General features: G+C 46.1%; 1 protein-coding gene across 9 annotated transcripts in view; it reads left to right on the forward strand.

The window, feature by feature from the left end:
• The window catches only part of LOC109986255 (eukaryotic translation initiation factor 4 gamma 1), a 43,178-nt gene that overhangs the window by 12,722 nt on the left and 6,880 nt on the right, over nt 1-23,576 (forward strand). For 6 of the 9 annotated variants that reach the window (XM_020636828.3, XM_029277887.2, XM_029277888.2 and 3 more), the window contains 12 exons: nt 7,171-7,310; nt 11,918-12,010; nt 13,474-13,564; nt 15,431-16,591; nt 16,684-16,772; nt 17,125-17,305; nt 17,786-17,919; nt 18,104-18,256; nt 18,362-18,772; nt 20,708-20,854; nt 21,019-21,252; nt 21,334-21,438. In XM_020636828.3, the coding sequence (XP_020492484.1) occupies nt 7,171-7,310; nt 11,918-12,010; nt 13,474-13,564; nt 15,431-16,591; nt 16,684-16,772; nt 17,125-17,305; nt 17,786-17,919; nt 18,104-18,256; nt 18,362-18,772; nt 20,708-20,854; nt 21,019-21,252; nt 21,334-21,438 (2,939 nt within the window). Of the gene's footprint in view, nt 1-4,955; nt 5,111-5,411; nt 5,561-7,170; nt 7,311-10,847; nt 11,128-11,917; nt 12,011-13,473; nt 13,565-15,430; nt 16,592-16,683; nt 16,773-17,124; nt 17,306-17,785; nt 17,920-18,103; nt 18,257-18,361; nt 18,773-20,707; nt 20,855-21,018; nt 21,253-21,333; nt 21,439-23,576 lie in introns of those variants that run through there. The other 3 variants (XM_020636836.3, XM_065960012.1, XM_020636837.3) reach the window with 3 other exon arrangements.

A 23,576-nucleotide genomic window follows, 5' to 3' on the forward strand; every position in this document is an offset into this window, starting at 1 on the left:
ACACACACACATATATAGCAGCAGCTGACACACAACAGAAAAAAGAAACACAAGATTTGATAAAGATAAGAATACAAACTAAACTAAAAACAGCAAAACTAAAACTACATTCTGAATGAAAGTGTGACCAGTGTACCAAACAGAACCTGGGTCCGAATCCGGATCCGTTCTGTCCGGACCCAGACTTACTTGATGGGCGCTTCTTTTCTGAACAGTGCCGCCTGTTCTTGACTTCATGGTAGCAGTTCCAGCGGTATAATATTGGATCCATGGAGGTCATTGACCTATGCGTTCATTTGAAATCGTCACGTGATGCTTCTAATATCTTTTACTCGGAGCCATTGCTGAGAGTGAACTTGTGAGCGTGAGAATACAGAAACATATAGAGGAGTGAGTGGAGAGAAAAGCCTCGAAAAACAAAGTGAGTCAGGGAAACGACTCAGATTTTAATGAAGAATGGACCGACTCCTCTTTGTTCACTCTCCAAACGGTCAGTTAAAAAAGCCTTGTATGTCCAATACGCTCATGATCATTAATGTGAAACATTGATTGAGCGCGCGCCCCATGTATGGAGGCCTTCGTCTCAAGTGGGCGGCCCGGGTTCACATCCCACCTGTGGCTTCCTTCCCGCATGTCATTCCCCTCTCTCTCTCCCTGATTTCTGACTCTATCCACTGTCCTATCTCTCCATTAAAGGCAAAAAAGCCCAAAATTAATCTAAAAAGAAAAAAACTAAGAGCCTGATATGATTGATCCTCCAGAATCCTCCTGACACATTCACTGATCAACAACGTTGCCAACAATGTCCCCTTAATTGTACTTTCGTTTTTTTGTTTTACTGACTCAGGAAGTGTCTGTCATAAATTAGCTCAGATCTCCCTGGTGTGTCAGGGCCTTAAGATGTTCAGGACCTTACTGTAGAACATTCCTAGAATCGAGTACCCCTGATCTAGAGTAGACTGTCAAATGCTCAGTGACATTCAGCACACACACACACACACACACACACACACACACACACACACACACACACACACACACACACACACACACACACACACACACACACACACACATAGTTTCTGGGGACGCTTGAGTCTGTAGGTAAAGAGGAGGAGGAAGATCGTGATGATGTCACTGATGGTTTTTGCTTCTTACTTGAGAGTTTATTTAAAGGGGGTTGACTGGTCGCTCACTGTGGTCAAAGAAGATGAGAAATTGTTGGATGCTCCTGGAAAACGGGTTGAAACGTTGTACACAAAAAAAGGGAGGAAACGAGGCACCCCAAGCAAGAAAATGTAAAAATGAGGATGGAAATACTTTATTATAAAATAATTTGAAGCGCCAACATATTTCTACCACAGAGGTCTTCATAAGGACTGACGACCATGTAGGTCATGTTTGTCAGTCCTGATGAAGACCTGGTTGGTCCTCATTTTTACATTTCTTCCCCCTTTTGTTGATTGGGTTTACTTTAAAAACAACTGAAGCATGTCAACATAAATTACATCTTTAGCCAGCATGTAACGTCGTTTTTATCGTCACAGAGATTTATTATCTTGCTCATTAACTCCCAACAGACTTGAATTCACATCCTGATCAAAAACGACCTTTACTCCACGTGTTGTGGCGATCCTCCTAAATTCGTACTGATAACTTTTTCCACTCGCCAAAGAGCTCCCTGGATTGACGCTGCTCTGTTAATACAAGCGGTGACGCAAAACAAAATGGCGGCGCCCACAAAACCAAAAAAGCCAGTTCCCACGTCCGTGTCTGCCCACGCCGTTTTCCAAAACGTCCGTGGTGTGTTAATCCCCCGGAGATTGAGTGTCGTCCCTTGCTCTGTGGAGTGTCCAACACCTTGTGTTGTCTGTGGCCGAAGATTGTTGAGGAGAGTGAGGGCTCACTCTGTGGGCAAGTTCGGTGCTGAAACTGGTGGTCAAAGAGTTAGACACAGACAAGACGCCCACTCTGGATTTCTTTTGTGTGTTGAACCTTATTTTTGAACTGAACTGGAAGGTGATTTTTTTTTGTTCTTACGATTGTTTGAACTGTGAAAAGACGCTGCATTTTTTTTTTACTGGAAACGGAACGCCTTTTGTTGATTGCCACTGGGAGATGTGCTGCCGATCCCGTGTGCTCTCACTCCCTCTAAAGGTGGCCGAGGGTCATTGCACAAAAAATGATGATGCCCTGAAAACAAACTTGCTGACCCCCCACTAGCAGGCATCTGAACTATGTGTTGTCTTTGTTTAAACTGTAGCTCATCAGCAGTACAATGCACTGGCCTGAATGCAGCACAGTAAAGAGACTATTCTTTCCCCTCAGGCTTCCCCTTGTTCACGCTCTTTTGTTCTTTCACTGTACTCTGTGCAAGGTCACTTCATCAGCCCCTCTGCACTCTGCATCGGTGCATGTGTGTAATACAGAAACATATACTTACATGTTAAAAAAAGGATATAAAATCAAAGCACATTAAAGGTAATCTGATAATAAATTTTTGGAAAACTCCCATTTTCAAAGCTCTGTCTCGCTTTTCAGACAAAGGAGGTGTCATAGGCTTTCTCTGTTGTTGAAAAAAACCCAATGTTGATTTTAAATCAGTAAAATAAAGTCGAGATTCTGCACATGAACAGGGGACGCTTATCTCTGCATTTCCTCTCTACGGTAGCTCATCAGAGGTTTATGTAAAGCCGGGCTCAGACTGCAGGAAAATCACACATGTGGTCAAAGTGTAGAGCCGCTTGGTTTTATTAACAATAGTAATCAGTCATATTATTTCCAGACTGAATCATTTTCCTGATCACTCAAAAGTTTCAGTGTCACATCTCTTATAAATACTTTGAGGAGTCAACGCCTGCTCACAGCAGACGTTTCTTTGCTCCATTCTAACTGTGCGTCAATTACACGCCGTGTCCAACTAGTGTTTTTTTCTGAGCGCCAGCAGCTTCTTCCAATTGTTGTCAATGAGGAGAAAGCGTTCGCAGCAGCAGACTGCCATCTGAAGCAAAAAGCACAGAGTCTTTTTTCCGAGCGCTCCGCCTTTTCAGTGCGCCTGCTCCGACCCTAACTTTTCAGAAAGTCGCAGTTGATGTCACTGGCGCTATTTTCAAAATGTATGATATTCCCCGTATTTCTGCCTCCTGCCGGATCGTGTCTCGTATCCTCCTTGCTCTGTGTCTGCTCCACAGAGCTGATATGTTCCACTGGCTCTGCTGCGCTGCGTCTCAGCCCCGTCAGTCTGGAGCCCTCTGCAGCAGGTACACAAGACTTCTATTTCTGCAGGATGCCGGAGCCACGGCCAGCGCTTTTCTGCCCGGACAAAAACGGCAAGTGGACACGAGGTCTTAGACTCTTGTCTTGAACGAGGCAGATTTGCATAGAAAGAGGCAGATTTAAACACAAACAGCACGATGCACAGAGATGCCGCTTGCCCTGCAGCGCAGTGCGTTTAACCCCCTCTGTGTGTTTTGTGGATTAGAGATTAGACATCGTCTTTTTGATTCATTTAGCGGGCATGAAAGCAGCGCAGTCTTTTAGTGAATCAGGCCCTCAGCCTGTTAGTTCATGATGACAGAGAATTGAGCTTTTGCATGTTATGATTACTTTCTCTTCGGGAGCCTTTGAGCTCGCTGTGCGTTGCCCCCTGATCTGAATTAAACCGTGATTTGCAAGAGAGAGTCATACATGGACACGGTAATAAGAGGACTTTAAAGACTGAACTCTTGCACGATGATGTAGTAACAATAACGATTGTGGGTGTTATTGCTGCTAAATGTAGGTTGTTATAGATGGTGGATGCCTGAATTCTAGGAGGTCAGATGAAAAGTGTAGCATGAACTGTGCTTGCAGGTCACATGACCCTAAATAACTGGTCATGTGACAGTGAGACATGGCTCCTAATGTCTCCTCCCTCCCCTCTCTGGGCTTGACTTAGTAAATCAGATTTAGAATGTGGTGTTGACAGCAGCTTTTAGTTGCAACGCCGTAACAGAGACGAGAAAGTAAACTCTTCTTTACCTTTTATTTAGTCCTGGTCACTGCATAGTAACAACCCCAGAATAACATTTAAACCCCCTCCAGCCCCCTCCCCTCTAACATGCTGCTGTCCCTCTGACCACTCGGCCCAGTGTCTATTTTTAAGACCCCTCCCCACAAGAGCTGAATGATTTGCTTAACTCATCCCTCATAGAGCCCACCCTGTTTGTAATAGGCTGCAGGATCATTATGCAAGACTAAGCTCTGGGGGGTTGGCCCAATCAGAGCGGGGATCACAACAGAAACTATTGATGACATTTCCTGTCATTTAATATGTATTCTTCTTCAGAAAATGTGTGCGTCATGACATCACAAAGGACAGTACCCCTCCCCCAGGTGGGTGACACTCCCACAGCTAGGTGTTTGTTCTGCCCTCTGAGTCTGCCTTCTCACCGTAAACAATAGGACATGGAGCGAGAAAGCCTGAGACCACCCAAGCCCTTCCAGAAAGGGGGCGTGGTCAGACACAGCTCATTTACATTTAAAGGTACAGACACAGAAACAGCCTGTTCTGAGCAGGGCTGAAATAGAGGGGTTTATAGACATGATCAAATACAGGATCAGAGTGGATTTAAGAAACTTCACACACATGTTTTGAGGAGCTCTGAGACTTATTTACACTGGTTGAAGAGGAGGTGACCTTTAAGTTCAGTTATCAAAACCTGGTAAGGTATTACACCTCCAGTCTGTTCGCCTCTAATGTCTCTGCAAAGCCTGGATGAGATCAGGCAAAAGTGAGCCACTCTGCATGAGAAGTGAATAACTCTGCTCGCCTGCCAATACTCTCTAGAGGGAAGGAGGGAGGGAGGAAGGTGGAAAAAAAGTGAAAGGCAGGGAGGAATCAGGAAGGTCAGAGGGAGGAGCGAAACAGAGACACGCTGGAAGAGGGAGGGCTGAGCGTTAAAAGAAGTCATTCTGAGAGGGCACCTGTAGAGAGGGCAGGAAGAAAAAGTTAGAGAGGGGGTTTGAACAGAAACCCCCTCTCCTTTTTTTCCTGTACATACGCAGTTTTGCATTCAGTAGACATTCAGCATGGGGAATCGAGGGTCTCAAGAGCAGCAGGACTCTGAGGGTAGGTCTTTGCACTCCCTCACCTCCTTTTTTCTATCTCCTGCGCTTCAGTGACGTGTGTATGAAGCCTGTTGTTTCAAATATTTCCACCCTGTCCATGAAAAATCTCCTCCTGCATTCTGGGTTTCTGGTTTTGTGCATGCTCCTTTCTCCGACCGTCTGTCCGTCTGCCTGTCTTCCCTCCCTTTCCGTCTTGCGCAGTCTCTTCCCCCAGCCGGTGTGGGGTTTTGACTATATTTAGGCTGTGCTGCTCCTGGTCAACAATGCAGACTCAGTAATGTGAGTTAGACTGAAATGCGTGCAGAGGGGGAGCGAGGCAAAGCAGGAGCTGGCTTACCGCTGGGCTGAAAGAAAGGCCTCTTCATTTTGAGGATTCCTTTTTTTGCCCCAGTCCTTTGAAAGTGGGCCACAACTGGTTCTGAACTGTAGCTGAGGCCAGTTACAAGGCCAGGTAATATCGCTGAATGGCTGGTTGTCTTGTTGACATTATTGACCGGGTGGGCGAATAGATGTTCTTTGGACTTGTTGTAGCTTTTTTTTCTTGGTCAGCGTGGCAGCAGCTTTCTTGATGATTTTGTGAAAGTGTTAAATATCCTCTGCTTTTAAAAGAAAAAAGGGGGGGTGGGGGGTGGGGGTTAGACTGCTGTGTCATGGTCTGAAGGCCTACCTGTGCGCCCTTCCAGGTGCCATGTCTGCTTCTGATCGCTTAAATTCAACATGGAGGCTTATTTTGAAAAGGTACATTCCGATTTTAAGCAATGATTTTCTCCCTCAAGCTGTTTTCAACTTGTTACTTGAACTATCTGGATTGACAAACAAATTGGGATTATTTATTTTAGGAGCGAGTGCTTCTCTACAGCGATTCAAAAGGGGCCTGGAGGAAATTAACCAAGTTTGTTGGTACTTTGGAAAATTGTTTAATTACATTCACCTGATGCTTGATGGCAGTCATCTGTTACTCCATAGAAGAAGCATGTGGTGCAAAATCACACCAGTTTCAATTTGAAACGATCAGTTAAAGCTCCTGTGAGGAGTTTCTAGCTGCTTATGAAACAGCCTGACATTAATGCCAATGCCTCTTCATGACCTACAAAGCAAACAAGACGACCAGCGAGCAGATTTATTATTTCTATATTGTCATTTCTGATGCCTGTGGAGGCTGCCGTAGGGTCGGGATCAGACAGACATTTATAACACAGAACAGTCTTTGTTTACATTTTCTGATCAAAAGCCAGATTCAGAGTGCCGCTTCAAGCCGTGATATTTACGTCCCTGTGACGTTTTGCCTCCAATCTGAATGTCATGGAGTCATTATAAAGAAGAGACGGGATCAGCTGAGCCAGCGGGGAGCGCTGTGTGTGTGTGGAGCTCCTGCTTGTACCTGCACTGCAAGCTAAAGCACGCTAGCACAAGCTAACCGCCGTTAATTGTCACCTGCCTGTCCAACAGGAAGCAGACCAACTCCACGTCCACGGGTAAAAGACAACACAAGGTTCACCCTCGTTTTAGAGCGAGCTTTATCCGCTTGGTGTTTCTCCTCCCGGAGCTTGAGCACGGATCGGAGCACTGGCACGAGTCAAACGAACTGGACTTATAGCAGTGCGAAGTGTCTCTCAGCTCACTGAAGCACAGACTCAGACATTGGTTTTGCAATCCAGGACATAAATCCAACTCAGTCTTGTTGACACAGATTGTGCAGTGTTCTTCTGTAGAACAGATATAACATCCTCCGTATGCAGTGAAAAGACCAGCACTTAAAAAAATGGACAATTACCTCACAGTTTAACTTTACTGTGGACATAAAACTGCAGCTGTGTTCCTACAAATCACCAAGAAATCAAACCTTCACATTGAGACGCAGCTTTTACATCTCAAAGCAGCCTAACAGGATATTCAGAGCTTTAGCAAGGTGGAGTGTTTCATGCTGTTGTGTAAACACCGGCTATGTGCTTTTCGTGTGTGTGCGTCTGTGTCCATGCAGCACGCTGATGTGTGAAGTAATGGCTTTAGGATTAAAATCGATGTGTGTGTTTTACATTCTTCTCTCTGTCCGCTCCACAGCAGGGGCCTACTACCCCGCACAGCCTCAGTTCACCCCCTCGGTGCAGGCGGCGCCGGTTATTATGAACCCCGCCCCTCAACAGCAGCAACCACCACCTCCGCCTCCGCAGCACATCCCCACCAAACGGGAACGCAAACAGGTATGGTCAGCATTGAACTAAACGACACACTTTAAAGTCAATAAATTACGTTTTTTTTTATTTTTAATGGATATCTGGTTCAGGAATTCTCTTTGTGCTACTCAGATTTTTCTCCACAAATCCAAACTTGCAGCCTTCTCGATCTGAGCAGGCCGTACACTGCAGCATTCACACATTAGCTAACACTGACTTCCATTGTCATTCTGTCTGTCAGTTTGTTCAGCTAAAATCAGGGGGGTAAAGACCCGCAGTCGGGGAATCTGCTCATGGCTCTGCTCACACTGTGAGTGTGTGCAGTCGTATAACCGAAATATCAAACATGTCAGAAATTCATCCAGCTGATCGGGAGCAGCCTATTGGTTGTTGGCCGTCCTGCCTCGGTGTGTACTGCACACCTGACGTCCGTCGACTTGGCTGAAATTCTGTAAGACTCAAAGATCGTGGCTAAAGCGGGCTTTTCTAGCACGCTGGCAGGTGAAATCTGCATTTTTGATCACACATCCAGCTCTTTGGAACCTCCAGCTTTCTCTCTCTATCCCCTCTTTCTCTCTCTCTCTCTCTCTCTCTCTTTCTCTCTCCCTCATGATCATGAAATCTTTTGATTAAAGAATGACTGTAGATTGGTTTGTTTTTTCCACATCATTGACTCACAATTGGGAGTTGTAACGCTCTGGTAGGATGGCGTTCTCTGGCGACCTGTAGGCTCACACACTGGTACACCTTTATATAAATAAGACAACTCTAGGTCTGCTCCCACTCCACCTCTGTGTTTCTATCCCGCAGAAAAGTACAGGAGTGTAGACTTAAGATTTGACGCATAGATGGTTCTCTTTTAGTGTTTTTGTAATTTGTCTCTCTTTGTGTCTCTGTCTGAAACTTTGTGTTTTCACTGCTGACTGTCTCGGCCAGTTCTCTCTTTGAAAAGACATTATTAATCTCAGTGGGAATCAGGGGAAGTGTTTATTAAAAGTGTTTGTAACAACCTCCAGGAACACCAATCCCATCAGAAGACGAGTCTGCTGTCTGTCTTGAGTCGGGACATAGAGTTCAGTTAAAGGCCTGAAAGTGATAGTGGTGAACCTAACCTTAACCTTGGTGTCAGGCTAAGCTGCAGTACGACATATTCCACCCGGTTCCACAGTATGTCTAGTGTTTCCTCTGCTCTGTAAGATGGCCCTGGCCTGGTATGTGGTAGCTCTCTGTGAAGCGGAGCCCCAGTTTGTGCCTCTCCCTCATGTAATCGGCGTTTTAACATCCCACACTCAAGTGATGCGTCAACATTCGTCTTTCCATGAGGCTCGAAAAAGACTTTCTTCTGTCTTCTGTAGTCCAGGCTGTTTTGTAAAAGCTGTCTATGATGCAACTTTCTTCCCTTTATCTGATGAAACTTCCTCAAACTAATGTTCACTTCGTAGAAAGAAATTCAATCTGGGTTTTTTTTTTCTAGAATACTGGGCCTATCAAAGGAAGACTTTTTCATCCAGTAGATGTCACTCTAGAGCACCAGTATGAAACCAAATCAAACTGCTGTTTGGCCACACCTCCATACTGAAGCCTCCGCTCTCCTCCAGAGACACACCTCCAGCCCCTCACTTCTCTCGCGTTCATACAGAGGAGTTTAGAGCAAGGAGCGGATTGTTGGGTTAGCATGCTAACATAATGTTAGCGCTCTGTAGTTAGCTCGTAGCTTCACATTTCATGTAAACTGAGACAGAATGAGCGTGATCTAAAAACTCTTACTAACATCCAAATAATCAGTGAGTATGTTCTTCTTCTTCTCTCTAGTCCTTGACTAAAACAGCTTTTATACACAAGGGGAGGAGCCGGCCGTCCCGTCCATGTAAACACGGCTCTGACAACAACACAGAAAGCGGGACTCGAGCTTCTAACTCATTGTAGACAGTCATGACTCAGAGACACATTTACACAGGATAGACTGGATTTCTGATTTATTTATGTGGAACATGTGGCACATTCTTCCTTTAAGGCTTTGCATCTTGTCAACCCCCAAATCTGTCAAAATTGTGCGTTCTAATTGAGCTCATACATCTGATACGTGATCAGGAACGCCCCCTGAAGTCGGAAACTCTGAGAACCTTCAGCAGCCTGAGCTAAAATCGAACATGGCTGCTACGTGAATCAACAGAAAGGTTTAATCTTTAGATTATCATGTTTATTGGCAGCTTAATTTTGTTTTAGTGTGATTAAATCAATCACACTGATTGTGTCGTACAAGTTTTATCTGAGGATAAGTTGTCATGTGACTTTTGCCCCTCAAACCATTGTGTAGTGTGTTGTCATCGTCTGGTATAAGCTAACAAAAGAAAGGTGCTCTTGGAAGTGTCCATGTTGGTTTTCTGACTTGTTGTCAAGTCATTACTGGAACGAGCTTAACTCGGGTGTGATGCCATTTCCGGCTGCTACATCTGAGTTTCGAGGTAAACGAAACCCACCAAAAGCTCTGACTCTGAGCTTGTGTTGTAATAATCGCATGATGTCCGGTCCCTCTCAGTGGGCGACTTGGCTGCTTATCAGCAGCTGTAGGTGCCTGGAGTGGACTTTGGCCCGTTCCCATGGGCCCCTCGCCGGTGCCGTAACACTGACTTCAAGTCCCCGTGTACGCTCACTGCCTCTGGCATACACATGCTCACAAAGTGGGAAAGACTTTTGCAAAATGGCAGGCGTGAAGTTAGTCCCTCAGGTTAAAGACTGTATGTCAGGGTATTTGTCCATGATCAGTATGCACCACAGTCTCTGCGTTCTTGGATGTTAGACGTTCAGATTTGGTGTCTTGTAACATGTTTACAGATCACAAGGCTTCAGGGTTGGCAATCTGCGACCTTTCATTTGAAGCTCTGTGTTCATTGAACCACAGGGCTATTTAACTTCCCAAAGCGCCAGCTCCTTTATGTCGTTGCATGCGAGCCAGACAGAGAAACAGTGTGAGAGTGTGTGTTGGAACTTTCAAGAACATGAAACACTTTCTGCCCATGTTTGAGTATTTTTTTTTTTTTTAATGTCCCCATTACCCAATTTTAGTCCTTTTACGATCTGGTGACATGCAAAAGTTGTAGCTTTGCAAATGACCTTTTTTCTCTACTTTCCTCTTTCCTTACTTGTCCTCTCAGAGGAGGAGGAGGGGGAGGACATGTCAGCACATAGTTCAGCTCCACGTGGCCACTGGTCTACTCCCCCTTCTGAGCCGGAAGGGCTGACCAACCAGCCTTCCTGCTGTTGTGGCACCCCTTTCCTCCTCCTCCTGCGCTGGTTTCTTTTCCTCTCAGAAAGGGTGAGCCTTGAAAAAATTCTTAGGAGTGACTTGAGTGTGCAGGATAACAGAGCGGACGGAGAAACTGAGGAAGAGGGGGAGTTTCTTCTGCTAGTTGCAGCTCATTTGATAACGAAACTTTTTTCCCCTGGAAACCCTCCCACCTACTCCCCCCCCCCCCTTTAGCCTGCCCCTCTGGCCCCTTTAACAGTCTGTTAGTCTCTGTGGGCGGGCTCATGCATTCCAATACCATAGCTTTACAAGGCCAGTCGCTTTATCCTTTTTTTCCCCCCCTTCCCTGTTCTGTTGAGCGCATGAGAGAGAGTCAAGTTGCTAGCTAGCTTACTGACAGTCAGGCACAGCCCTGCCCTGTCCTCTCCTGCCGGCGTGCAGCTCCCCCGTCTCAGCCTGGATGTGTGTGAGTTAAGCTTTGAAGGGTTTAAAGTCCAGCCCAGAGCCTGCTGGATCAGCTACTCCAGCCCCAGGATGAGAGAGGCCTGCTAGGGTTTGAAATGCCCCAGTAGAGGAGTCACTGACAGCCTGAACCAGGTAAAGGTTGGTAGCGAGAAGCATTTTTGCTTAACTTAAGAAGGGGAGAGAGAGCAAACCTTTTTAACAACTCGTTGTTAAAATAGAAATGAGTGTGTGTGTGTGTGTGTGTAACTTTATATAGTAGCATTATGACTCATACTAGTTTCATGACAGCTCTGACTTTCCAGATTCAGTATTTCGAGTGTGAGTGTAAGAAAATGGGAGCCAAATAGAAAGCATGTGTTTGTCATGTATGGACACTCCTTGTGAGCGAGTGATTAGATTTTCTCTCTGTTTTAACCCCCCCCCCCCCCCCCCCCCCCCGAGCGTGGTGCTATGCCTTCATGCGTCAGGCATTTTTCACAACAACTTCAACCAGCAGTGGAATTTGTTAAATAGTTTGGCTTTAAAGTCGGGGAACTTGCTTCTCACTCTCTCCTGCAGCATGACTGGTGACTAACAGACTAAAGCACATTCAGTTGTGCGGCGGAGGAATTTGCTTTGTGGTTGGTGTTTAGATTTGGTGTGCCTCGGCGTTCACAATGAGAGAGAAACGTAGCATTCATTGAATCAAGGCAGCTAGCGAGTCGTAAATGCAGGAAAAAAAGGGCTGATGACTGTACAACAGCGTTGCATCATGGGTCACGCTTCTCTTACAGAACACTGCCCTCACTCTGAAGCGTTCAAACCCTCTCTGCCTTTCTCTTTTTCATTTCAGTAGCTTTGACTTTGCTCCCACCTCTTCCTACTTTTCTGTCATTGCTGCTCTTCTCACCGTAACTGAGGATCTCTCCCCTCTCTTCCACAGATCAGAATACGAGATCCTAACCAGGGAGGTCGAGACATTACAGAGGAGATTATGTCAGGGGGCCGAAGTGGCTCCACACCAACCCCACCACAGGTGAGACAAACGCTGTCAGCTTTTATAATGAGTCAGGGAAAACTAAAGGTCAGTGAAAAGGTCACATCAGGGGATTCCTCATACATGCAACTAATGATGGTGGGTGTAGTTAACGGTCTTTGGATCTCCAGCTTTTGATGCTTTCAGTTTTATATACAGCAAGGTCGTCTTTATAAGTGCTGGGCAGCCTGGACTAAGAATCTTTGAATCCCCTAATCGGGGTTGTCAAGATACCTGAATTTTTTATTTTTAGATATGATCCGCATAAACTCAAATGATATCGATACCTGTTTCGAAACCACAGCAACAAATATTTGGTAATGTCTCATTTTTAATTACAAAATTCCTTCACAACGTCCCAAATGCATAAATACGATGGGAACGTTTTGTAACCAAAATTTCGACAACGTATTTGTACAACTTAGGCAATGCTCGCTCTCTTTAGCAGCAGTTTTAGGTTAAATGTCAAGCAGCAACTTCCGGTGTTGAAAAATGAAGTCGATGCTGAAGTGCAAAATCCTGCAGTTCCTCGAGTGTCCACTAGAGGCTGGCTGCAGAAGAACAGGAAGTCACATACACACCCATTCTAAAAAGCCTGTTTTTACAGCAGAGATTAACATGTTTACAGCCTGGTTAAAAAAAACAGATAGGTCTGTTTAGCTCATGTCTCGATTGACACACACTGTACGGGGGGGGGGGGGGGGGGGGGTGAATGTTTTGATGACTCATCAGTTTTGATTTGATGAAGGATAAGAGTTATTCACAATAAGGCGTGTAGCTGACCTTATTGACAGGTGGGCGCGGTGTAACGGTTTGTCAGGAGGCTTAAAACCCGCCTCAGCTCCAGCTCTCAGCCTGTCGTTAGGTTGACTGAAAGTTAGACTGAGACAGCATTTCCAGCATGGAGACCGCCATCGAGGGGACTCCAGCGCCCCCTGCAGAAACAGACGGGTTATGTCACACAGGGTTCAAACATTCATATTTAGTGTATGTTAAAATGTCAAATTGCAGCACACACTCAGATGTGTTCCTCTGTTTGAGATGATGAATTAGACGACTGCCACAGAAAGGTCACAGGGGCGTAAATACTGCGGCTTGAAACAGGGGTCTGAACAGGGCTAATAACTTCTCTTCTCAGGGTTCCATGTGAAAACGCTTCTACACATAATCTTCTGCTTTACATCATACCTCCTCGTGTGTCTACTTCTTTAAGACAAGAACATACTTGCCTGTGCTGTTCATGCGTCGCTGCTTTGTGAGGAATGCTGCAGTTAACCAGCCGTCATACATGTGCTGCAGTTCTACCTGTCGTGATCAAACAGACGTGTGGCTCAAACAGCCAATCAGTGACTTGCTGAGAGCGGCTTTTTTCCCCCCTCTACTCGTGGAAAAATAAGTGTGGTCCTAACATCTAAGGTCAAACTGTTCCTTACCTTCCGCCGTGTGTGTGTGACTCCCAACAGACGGCGATATCTGGATCAGAAAGTCCTGCAGCAAGCCAGGCCAACGGTGAGAGCGCCCCAGCTGCTGCCACACCAGCACTGGTTAGACCAGGTGAGTGCCACACAAACACGAGGACTATATCATGATTATTATATTGGTGTTTTTAATATTTGAGAAATGTTTCCTGTGTTTGAGTGACTTTTATTCAAATATAGGAACCTGCACAGAACCAATACACGCCTGTTAACCCGTCTTAAACATGTACTAATGCTCATACTGCAGCAGCGGCTCGGTTCATACTCCAAGGGGTCTGAATGTAAATAAATTCTGTTTCATGTTCAAAGACATTATTAGCTCACATTGAGCTTTTATTGGAATTGAGTTCAACGAGATGAGCTGCAGTATTCTCTAAATATCTTTTTAAGATGGTCATTACTACGTTTCCTCTTTTTTGGGTGTTTAAACTCGTATGTTTCTCCAGCTGTCAGATGTCAGGTGTCCGGTGCATTGACTGCAAATTGAACAGATGCAAACAATCAGAAACACCTGAATACATGTTCAGTGAAAGTCCTTGTTTTTGCCTGCTCAGTTTGTGATTTCAAATATTTTAACAAATTGAGAAGGAGGTCTAACAAAAATAGAGGGTTTTTTTTGTTAAACAGTAAAGAACACTGTATGATGTCAGGCCGACTTAGTTCCGATTTTTGAGTCGAACGGAATTTCAGCCCAATTGCCGGGCGTTAGGATGGCTGATCAGCAAATTCTCCGTCGGACGAATTTCTGTCTTGTTTGATATAAGACTGCACACACTCGCACTGTGTGAGCAGAGCCACAAGCTGATTCTTCGAGTCCAGGACTTTTCCCTCCCTGATTTTACCTCCACAAACTGACAGACAGCGTCTGAAATCACTGTGGCAACAGCAGGCATGCCTGTTTAATCTGTCTCCCTGCTCCTATCATAAAGAAACTGGCAGAAATATCTGCAGAACTCCAGTTGAAAGGGAATAAATAATTTAGCTGCTAGTTTGCTTGTGTTTATTTGTGATGCAGATGAGGTGTGCGCGCACCCGTATGTGTGTGTGTGTGAGAGAGAGAGCACGTTTTTGCCGTTGTTTGTAACCCAGCGAAAGGAAATGCTGAAGTCCTCCTCCATCTGTGGGGAGTTTGTCTGTGAATTTTACTCTTACAGTGTGAGCTCTCAGTTCGTGTCGGACAGAAGGTCATGTGGTGTGAGAGCCACCTGACTTCATTGACACAAACAGAATTTGTACCAAACAGGGGAGTCACTTGACGCCTTGATGGATACATTTTTATTGTGTTACTGTGAGTTACCCAATTCCTCCTGGTCACCTGCCTTCGGAGGTCTTCCATGCACGTCCAACTAGGCGGAGACCCTGAGGTAGACCCAGAACGCACTGGAGGTAGGCCTGTGAATGCCTCAGGATCCCCCTGGAGGAGCTAGAAAAATATCAGAGCGATTCCTGAAGGCTCTGAACCTTGTACAAGTTCAGCCGAGGCTTCAGAAATACCTGAATTCATCATGAAGAGCAACTTTTGTTGTTTGAAGCCCAAAACCTAAAGGTTGATGTTGATGCTTTCACCATGTAGGACCTCATGTTTCCTGCACACATTTGCTTACTATACGATAGACTGCAGCCTGCAGGGCAGATATGTGAGCGAGTGATATCCTACAGCTTCCTCTGGATAATAAAACGTAGAGCGGAGTTATTTCATGCTCTGCTTCTGGAATGTAATGTCATTTAAAAGTACATTTTTATTCAGGAAGTGGAGGCTTGAAATGGGTATGTTGAAGGAGGGAGTGAAACCTGATCTCTAACCTGTACTTTAAGAGATGAATGAATATCTCTCCATGCAGCGAGAGCAGGAAACATGAAAACATAATCGAGCGATGCACATAACAGAGAAGTAATAACGCTTCTCAGAAGTCTAACAATGTTCTTTTTGTCTTCTCCCCAGATGACAGAAGCAAACCTTCGCCACCTCCTCTGTCAAAGACCCCGGAGCTTGCTAAGGGTGACCCCATCCCCACAGAGGCTACCCACTCTGTCACGAACACTAAACCCGCCTTGCCCCCTCTCCCATCAGAAGCAGAGGACGCCCCTCTTGAAACGATTTCCACACTTGCACCCAGCGCTCCTGTTGCAGATGTGATGGATGCTCCCCCACCTCTTAGGGAACCAACCCCGACGCCTCAATCAGCTCCTGAGGTGCCCGCATACCCCGCACCGCTCCCTGACCCTGTCCCCTCCTCTGCTGCACAAGACAAAACAGACACAGAGGCAAAAGAGGAAGAGGAAGATGAAGTAGAAGAAGCACCCCCCACCTCCACCAACGGTGTCCCAGAGGTGGAGACAGAAAAGCTACCGGTCATGTTGCCAACCAGTCACATGGAAGCTCCTCTAGAATCTCCTATCGCTCAGCCAGAGGAGCTTTGCCTCCTCAACGGTTTGCCGCTGCCGGCCCCTCAAGACCCCGAGGTGCCCGCCTTCTGCACAGCAGAGCGTGACGACAGCCCAATCGCTGAGCCGGACATCAGCCAGCAGCCCATCAGAGAGTCTGCTGCAGACATCGTTCAGGCGGAGCCTACCCCAGCTGTCCAGACCACACCTACCCCAACTACTCAGACCACACCTACCCCAACTACTCAGACCACACCTACCCCAACTACTCAGACCACACCTACCCCAACTACTCAGACCACACCTACCCCAACTACTCAGACCACACCTACCCCAACTACTCAGACCACACCTACCCCAACTACTCAGACCACACCTACCCCATCTACCCAAACCACACCTACCCCTGTTGAAGAGCCTGCACCTGCACCCACCGTCGTGGAGATTGCTGCTGATCCCATTGTCCTGACAGCACCCACCCAGCCCGAGACCCAAGAAGTAGTTCCTCCAGTTGCACTGGATGTCAAAGACGACAACACCCCTCTGTCTGAGTCCCCCGTCACGGAAGAGAAGCCAGCTCCTGCAGAAACGGTTTCCAGCGTAGCTGACAGCACCCCAGAAACAGCGCCCACTCCTCCCCCTCCCACTGCAGAGGAGAGAGAGGACACCCCTCCCCCCCAGACGGTCACGCCTGCCCTCGTAGAAACTACTATGCAAGGTCAGTAGTTACAACTTGCCATCATATTGTCGTCAATAAAGGATTTTCTTAATTTCCTCTCACACATGTTGGTGTTTATTTTCTCTCTGTAGCTGCTGTGTCTGTGCCAAAGAAGAAGAGGAAGATGAAGGACCTGAACAAAAAAGAGGCCGTTGGAGACCTCCTAGATGCCTTTAAAGAGGTGTGTGTACTTACATTTATACTTAATGCTGTGACAACTTGAAATCGCTCACATCACAGTGGCGGCTGTAGCTCAGCTGCTAGAGTCAGCCGTCTCCCCACCGGAAGGTCAGGGGTTTGATTTGTCTGCATTGCAGAGGGAGTCAGCATTGGTATGTTGGTGGCTCTGGTTTATAGGACATAGGTACTTAACCTTTTTCCTGAGGTTGTTTATTTTCTGGAAATAAAAAGCATTTGAAGACATTTTTCAAAGGTGTGTTAAGAGCCCTCAGATCCTGTAAACCTGATGAGAAATCAGATTTAATCTTTTGCAGTGCGACTGTTCTTCTAACATCTCTCCATCTTTAAACCAGGAGCAGGTAGTGGCCCCAGCGGAGCCTGAGCCTGCCCCAGCAACAGAGACCAAGCCCCCTACCGCTTCCCCTCCTACCCCAGAGGAGGCAGACTTGACCTGGGAAGACAAGGAGGACAAGGAGGACAAGCTGGATGCTGAGAACATCCAGCCAGATGGCAAAAAGTACCAGTACAAAGGAGGTTGGTCTCTGAACATGAAACCTTACCAGGCCTTATGCCTGCAACTCTCTTTTAACCATTAACTTATCTGACCTCACGAGCATGTGTCCTATGACTATGTTTGCAAATCAGGGAGTGGCTTTTGACCCGATTGTACTCCTGTTTCAGAGGAAAACAGAACTTATGTGATTACACACGTAAGATTTGAACAGCAAGACTCAAGATTCTGTGCTTTTAAAACAATTGTTCTGCAAACGTTCTGTTATTGTTTAAAGCAACAAAAACATGTAACATGCCTTTAAATTTAACGGTTAAATGTTTGCAGCCCCTTTTTGATTAATGCATGCATTCATTTACCAGCCTATCTGCCACCCTATGGACATTGTGATTCATGACACCATCTACAGTTACACTGATTTTAATCTGAATTACGGTTTTTGCATCCTTTCTGAGTCTCTGCAGAGGAGCTGTAGTCACTTCTCTTTCTGCTTTTTCTTTCAGAACAATGGAAGCCAATCGACCCCGAGGAGAAGAAACATTACGACAGAGAGTTTCTTCTGGGCTTCCAGTTCATCTCCGCCAGCATGAACAAGCCCGAGGGTCTGCCAGCCATCAGTGACGTCGTCCTGGACAAGGTGATAAAGACACAGGGTCAAACATTTAGTCTCATGCTAATAACTTGTCATGTTTTAATACGCTGGAAGCAGTCAGCCCCCGGTGTGTTTTTTAATGCTGTAAGAATGTACGTTGCTTCTGAGGAAACATGAGCAGTGATGGAAATCTTTGCAATCAAGATGACGTTTAATTTTGTTTTTCCAGGCCAATAAAAACCCACTTCGCCAACTTGACCCCAGTCGTCTTCAGGGAATGAACTGTGGTCCTGACTTCACACCTTCCTTTGCAAACCTTGGCCGGCCTGGCATGGGAGGAGGAGGAGGAGGGGGAGGGGGAGGAGGAGGAAGCAGAGGACCGGTGAGTTAACATTTATAAAAGGGGATGCAAAAGCTCTGCACTTTAAAGATCATAACCCTTGATTTACATTGAGTCATTGACCTTTCTCCCCATCGCTCCTCCCAGCCTCCAGGAATGGGCATGGGAGCCGGCGGCCCGCGTCGCTCTCAGCAGATGCAGAGGAAAGAGCCGAGGAAAATCATCACCACCATGTCCCTCGGTGACGACATTCAGCTGAACAAGGCAGAGAAGGCCTGGAAACCTTCGGCCAAGAAATCCACTCGCGGCCGTGCAGCCGAGGAGGTTGAGGAGAACGATCCCCAAAACAGCAAGACCCAGGAGCTGTTCAAACAGGTCCGCAGCATCCTCAACAAGCTGACCCCACAAAAGTTTCAACAGCTCATGAAACAGGTGTCGGAACTGACTATTGACACTGAGGAAAGACTGAAAGGAGTCATAGATCTGACCTTCGAAAAGGCCATCTCTGAGCCGGACTTCTCCGTCGCCTACGCCAACATGTGCCGCTGCCTTATGGGGGTAAGTGACAACGCACACGCCCGGAAGTATGTTTTGAATACACATGAATGCATGTTTGTTTGTGAATAGAGGTCCATGATGTTTTGTTTTATATACATCACAAAATTATATATACTTGTTTTATTCTTTTCACAATGACTTGCCGATATGAAAAGGTCGGCCATGTTCGGGTTTTCGTTTGATTCAGTGCTGTGGATCCACAACAAAAAAAACGCCCTCTGGTAAGACGGAGCGAGATTTAGTGTGTCCAAGTAAGAATTGCTGCAGAACAAAAAGTCCTACTGCACCCTGACACATCTTGCAACTTTTATGCTTTTGGGGCTCTTCTCCCCCACAATCCTTTGCACATTAGACCAATCTTCCCATTGAGCTATTGAGAGTAGGGGTGGACTGGTTATCGGCATGGGGGGGGGGGATATTCTGCAGTTGGCGGATTATCTGTATCGGCATTTTATTTTACTTTGCACATAAAATTAATGACGGTAAACTCCGATATATGAGATGCACTTTTAATACCTTTTTTCCATCTTAAAAGTTGGCTGCATCTTGGGGCACTGGTGGCACATTGGTTTGTGGGCGCCCCATGTATGGAGGCTGTGGTCCTCCGAGCGGACGGCCCGGGTTCAAATCCGGCCTTTTGCTCCTGACCCGCATGTCATTCCCCTCTCTCTCTCTCTCTCTCTCTCTCTCTCTCTCTCTCTCTCTCTCTCTCTCTCTCTCTCTCTCTCTCTCCCTGATTTCCAACTCTATCCACTCTCCTATCTCTCCATTAAAGGCACAAAAAGCCCCCCAAAAAAATAATTAAAAAAAAAGTTGGCTACTTCTTATACACCAGTGCGACCAATATACCGGTATGAAATCTTGACACGCGCCGAGTGCAGCCGCCACGATCAACGCACGCGACGTGACACGATTAGAAATGCTTCCCCAATCATTTTTTTGTTGAAAGCTGATTGCACGCTGTGAGGGGAAAGACAGTGACACAGACCATTCTGTTTACGGGACTTTCTCACATCATGTCTAATCATGACTTTACTGAAAACGGTGGTACATTGTTCTGTAATTAAATCTTGTCGAGTGCTTTAAAGAGTGACAAGTGGAGTCAGGCAGAGAGCTCGGTGTCTGCGCTTCACAACTTTCCCTGCAGACTGAGAGCTCGACTACTGTACTGTGACTAGTAGGAGAGCAAACTCTACAATGAGAAAACAAATGGAGCTAAAAGACCGACACAGCTGCAGAGAAACTACATGCTGTCGACTTCGCTGAACACGGTAGAAATTGTCACGCAGGATGACAGTTTATACCTTTTTATTTTCTCTCTGAGAGCTTCAAAAACAGACTCTGAATTATAGTCCGTATTTTACGTTAGTTAATTATACATATTTTAACGCTATCTGATTGGCTACAGGTCACACGAGTAAAAGCCAATCAGAACCAGCCCTGGCAGCAGCTTTTTTTCTCAAAAGCTCTGTAACAAAGCTCAGCCGTCATCATGTTTTTCGTGCACTCTCATTGATTCAGCGACGGGGTTATATTGGTGTCCCAGTCTGTGAGGTCATATTGCGTTTCAGCGTTGTGGAAGCACTGCACAGCAGGAGCTTCTCATACACAGCGCTGCGTTCCCTGCTGGCTCAGCCATCCCTCCTCTGTTACACCTTCGAAGACGATACAAATGAGGGGTTCACTTCCCCCTGCTGTTACGCCTCTGCGACATTCATATCGAAGGTGAAACCTCACGGAAATATGGAGGCTTGTTGTAGCAGACCTTGCTCAGGTGTTTATGTGGTAACTGTGGCAGATTAAAGGATCCAGTGATGCTGCTGATCAAAATGATGGTATTGAGGAGCCACTTGCTCTAGGTAACTCTACTTCTTGTCTTTCCCTGTCCTGTTTTCGTTCTTTCTTTCTTTTTGAACATTCATTTTCTCTTTCCAGCTCAAAGTCGAAGCCACAGATAAGCCGGGAGCCACTGTGAATTTCCGCAAGCTGCTGCTAAATCGATGCCAGAAGGAGTTTGAGAAGGACAAAGACGACGACGAGATCTTTGAGAAGAAGCAGAAAGAGCTGGAGGCGGCCTCAGGGGTACAGTAACGGGTTCTTAACATCACAAAAGAAACCAGTTTGATTGTTGATCTCGGGTGTTTGTTGGGGCTCATTAGAAGGTCACGATGCATCGTGAGGAAACCAACGTACAGAGAGAATTTACAGCTGACTATTTCTGTTTTTGTGTCTCTGTTTACACGCAGGACGACGTGAAGCAACTCACTGAGGAGCTGCAGGAGGCTAAAGACAAGGCCAGGAGGCGCTCACTGGGGAACATCAAGTTCATTGGCGAGCTGTTTAAGCTGAAGATGCTCACAGAGGTCATCATGCACGATTGCATTGTAAAGCTGCTGAAAAACCACGACGAGGAGTCGCTGGAGTGCCTGTGTAGATTGTTCTCCACCATCGGAAAGGACCTAGACTTTGAAAAGGCCAAGGTACCAATGCACGCTGACAAACGTGTGGTTTGATTTTCAACTTATTGTAAGAGATCACCAAACTGTTGTGTTCATCTTCAGCCTCGTATGGATCAGTACTTCAACCAGATGGAGAAAATAACAAAGGAGAGGAAGAACAGCTCCAGGATTCGCTTCATGCTGCAGGATGTGCTCGATCTTCGACGGGTAAAGCAGAAATATCACACGCATACAGTTCACATCTAGTATCCTCATGCTTCTCAAAACAAGACCATCAGGTACATTTTTAATGTCCGGGTCATGCTGGGAAGGAGCTACATGTCGGATTTGAACCCAGGCCTCCTGCTTTGAGGACTATAGGCCCAATCTCGATGTCCACCCTCACACACTCACTGACTTTGGTGCGCGTTCCCGGTAAGTCTGTGAGGGTTTATTGCTGTCCCACTGTGAAATCCCCAAGTGTTTGAGGGATCTCTCGCTGACTTTACGAGCCCTTTATGCACCCTGTCCATAAGTGGGCATAGCTGCAGACTTAACGTGAGGGAAGTACCCATAGTTCATAGCATTGTGACGTGAAATATATGATTTCTCGGGGAAGCCCACAACAATTGTCAGCCCACAACAAACGCCATATAACCAAGACGGTAAAAAATAACAAAAAAACTTTGCAACATGAAATCATGCAGTCATGGTTACAAAGTTCTGTCCCATTTCTATTTAACCATTGGAGCCCTCGCAGCCTCATGCACTCAATCACTTTTCAGGTGACGTCAATAAAGTCAGTAAGGGCTCAGGGTTTAGGGAGGACATCGAGATTCAGCCTGTAGTCGTCGATTATAGGGCATGCACACTTAAATGTTGTTTCAAGATGGCTGCAACCTCCAGTGTTGTGAAGTGAAGCTGCAGTTTACAGGGCACCAGATAGGCTAGCGGTTATGTTGCACGCCTCATGTACAGAGGCTAAAGTCCTCACAGCAGCGGCCTTAGGTTCCAATCTGACCTCGTCCCTTTGCTGCATGCCCCCCCTTCTCTCTCCACCCATCATTTCCTGTCTCTCTTCAGCTGAAAAAAAAGGCTGCAAATCCCCAAATGTCCACTTGAGGCTTATCCAATAGTTAATTCACAAAGTGTCCCAAGAACAAAGAGTTGCACTGAGTTACAAAATTCCCAAAATTTCTTAGTCTCATGAGATTTTCTAAGAGTTTGCCTTTTAAGTTGAGATCCTGGTAGAGATAAAAAAGTTATTCACGTCGTGTCGGAACGCTGCTGAGCTGACAAACAGGGACAGTTGTTCGACTTCAAAACGCCTCCACAGGAACCAATGTGTGACTTAACTGATCCTACGTCCATGTTTTATACAGTCTGTGGTTTTAAGCAGTCTTGAAATACGCTACCACTGCCAAGTCGTCATAAAATCCTGTCAGGCATCAAAAGAAACATTTCCTATTCCTCCATATTGACTGTGGACGACATCGACTTGTTGAGTTTTGGTCGAGAGTCAAAGGAAAGGAGCAGATGTGGCTTCTCAGAGCAATGCTTCGACGACGGGTTCTCTTTTCTTTCTTTTTTTTACTGAGAAAATGATCAGCAACTTTTAGGGACCTTCAAAAGGAGTTGCACCTAGCTATGGCTAAAGGTCATCCTTAGTGGGCAATCACAACTTTGTCCTGAGCCCGCGCCACACCACCATGTTTACTGGAGGGTCAGTGTTTAGTAGTTTCCTTCATCGTGTTTCTTAGCGGACTCTGTTAGTCCTTGTTAGTTTCCATGTGTGTGTTTCTCTGGCCTTCAGTGTGAGTTGTATTGTTGCATGTAGTCTGTTGTGTGTGTGTGTGTGTTCATTTTAGTGTGTGTTTCTGTACGCAGTCCCAGAGACGTCCACACTGGTCCTTCAGCCCTGGCCTGTGTGAGTCTCTTTTATGGGCTTACAAAGAAACTGCTTCCTCAGCTCTTTAATGCAGCACTGCTCCTAAACATAGATCTGCTCTGTGCCATCGGCTGAGACAATCACATCAGAGGTTTTACATGTCCTTAACGTCTCCATGTTTGTTGGCTGGTGTGGTTTTTTAGTAGTGATATAAAGCCGTTTTGTTGGAGTGGAAGCGTTGCTCTGAAGGAATGCTGCAGTCCTGTAGTTATGTGCCCAGTCCCGCCCACGCAGCCTTACAAAACCTGCTGTCTTCAGGGCTTTTATAAGCCAAAAATCAGCTGCTCCAAGTCAGCACATCGGCCCAGTTTAACAGTGAAACACTCTTTGTTTCCTTTGGAGGAGAAGAGGGAAACGTCTTATAGATGTTGATCTCTTCTCCTTTAAGTCTGACTTTATTATATAAATCCAACATGTG

The sequence above is a fragment of the Labrus bergylta genome, chromosome 11, assembly GCF_963930695.1.
Source record: "Labrus bergylta chromosome 11, fLabBer1.1, whole genome shotgun sequence".
In the NCBI taxonomy this organism is placed as follows: Eukaryota; Metazoa; Chordata; class Actinopteri; order Labriformes; family Labridae; genus Labrus; species Labrus bergylta.